This window comes from Elephantulus edwardii, unplaced genomic scaffold (genome assembly GCF_000299155.1).
Source record: "Elephantulus edwardii isolate Elephantulus edwardi_28Jun2011 unplaced genomic scaffold, EleEdw1.0 scaffold00049, whole genome shotgun sequence".
In the NCBI taxonomy this organism is placed as follows: domain Eukaryota; kingdom Metazoa; phylum Chordata; class Mammalia; order Macroscelidea; family Macroscelididae; genus Elephantulus; species Elephantulus edwardii.
In genome coordinates, this window is record NW_006399799.1 from 221,559 (window position 1) to 223,190 (window position 1,632).

Consider the following 1,632-nt stretch of genomic DNA (forward strand, 5'->3'; position numbering starts at 1 on the left):
CTTGGCCCTGGAGCGGCGACCGCGGGCCGAGGCGGAGAAGACGCTGTGGAAGGTGAGGCGCCGGCGCCGGCCGCCGCTGCGGCACTTGGGGTCGGGCGCGGCCGCGTGTAGGGATGTAGACCGCGGAGACTCGGAGTCCTTCTCGGAGCCCATGGTCCTTAGATGTCGAAGGGCGAGGGGCGCCCAGCGCCGCCACAGCGCCCGCCTCTACTGCCCCCTCAGACGGCGTCCCAGCAGCCGCCGCCTCGGCCGCCCTCCCAGAGATAGGATCCGAGCAACGGCGACGAAGTGGTTATAAAGCCTCCGCCCCGCGTGCCGCTGCCCACTGCGCAGGCGCTCCGCGAGACACCTCATAACCCGCGCCGCCGAGGCCAGAGGGGCGCAGGGCGGGGCCGAGCGGGTGGGGCAGGGCTAGCAGGACGGAGCGCCGCCTCCTCCCGGTCAGGTGGTGGCTGGGCGGCCATCTTGTAAAGGCGCTGGGAGGGCCTGGACCCACGCCTGGCTCGCCTCCAGCAATTCCATCTCCCTCGCTCAGGGCATGCCTGAGGTGGAGTTGTCTGTTCACTCTTCTTGAGAAATAGGCGGATGGCCGCTTCCAGAAAATGATGCCTCACTAACTTCATCTGAACAAAGACAAGGGTTAATCAGATGGTGATGCTCAACTGGTGGTGTTAATGCCTTCGAGTTGCCTGCAGCTCATAGCGGCTCTGTATATAACAGCTCTGAACTCTGCCCTGCCCTTAGCTCATCTCACTGATAAAGACGCACATTCCCCCAGTGCTCCACTTACTGTGTCCATCCATCTCATCCGGGGTCTTCCTCTCCTGCGCTGTCCCTCCACTCTTCCAATCATGAAGTCCTTATCTCTCCTGGGCACGTGTCCAAAGGACTGAGACAGAAATCCTATTCTCCAAAGAGAAACTTGGTTTCACCCTCTCCAAAAAAGATCAATTTGTTGTCTTGGCAGTCTATGGTATGTTCAAGACTCTTCAGCATCATAACTCAAAGGCATCAATTCGTCTTCTGTCATCCTTGGTCATTGTCCAGCTCTTTGATGCATAGCAAGCTCACCTGGATCAGTCGCACCTTAGTCTCTAGACTGACATCGTTGCTTTTCAGCACTCCGACAGCAGATTTCCCCAGTGCAATTCGTCTACCAGCCAAGGTTTCTTTTATTAAGCAAACAGTGTTAACTAATAGAGTATATTCATGCAGAATATATTAATTCATCTGGCATCTACAAACTAGGTTACAGTCTCTATCCTAAAGGCATTTAGGGAATAATATACAAACTCCTTATCTAGACTTTAATGTTTGTTTTATTTATTTATGTATGTATGTATGTTAGACTTTATTTATTTATTCTTTCTTTCTTTAGACTTTATTTCTTTATTTATTTATGTTAGACTTTATTTCTAGTCCCACCTTCCATTTTATCCCCTACTATCTCTCTTCCTTAACACTTTAGAAGTGCCATTTTTTTCTTCCATTTCCCCCCTTAACTGACTAGGGATGAATCTGGATTAATCTGCTGGCCTACTGACAAGAAGCTGTGCTGCAATCCAAAAGTCAGTGGTTCTAATTCCTCTAGCTGCTCCATAGGAGAAGGATGGGCAATCTCCTTCCGTAAGA

General features: G+C 51.8%; 1 protein-coding gene across 1 annotated transcript in view; it reads right to left on the minus strand.

Annotated features, from left to right (window-relative positions):
* RNF19B (ring finger protein 19B) overlaps positions 1-153 on the minus strand; it is a 27,295-nt gene extending 27,142 nt beyond the window's left edge. The window contains exon 1 of the mRNA XM_006886571.1: positions 7-153. Coding sequence (XP_006886633.1) covers positions 7-153 — 147 coding nt within the window. The remainder of the gene's footprint in view (positions 1-6) is intronic.
* Positions 154-1,632: the final 1,479 nt, after the last annotated feature.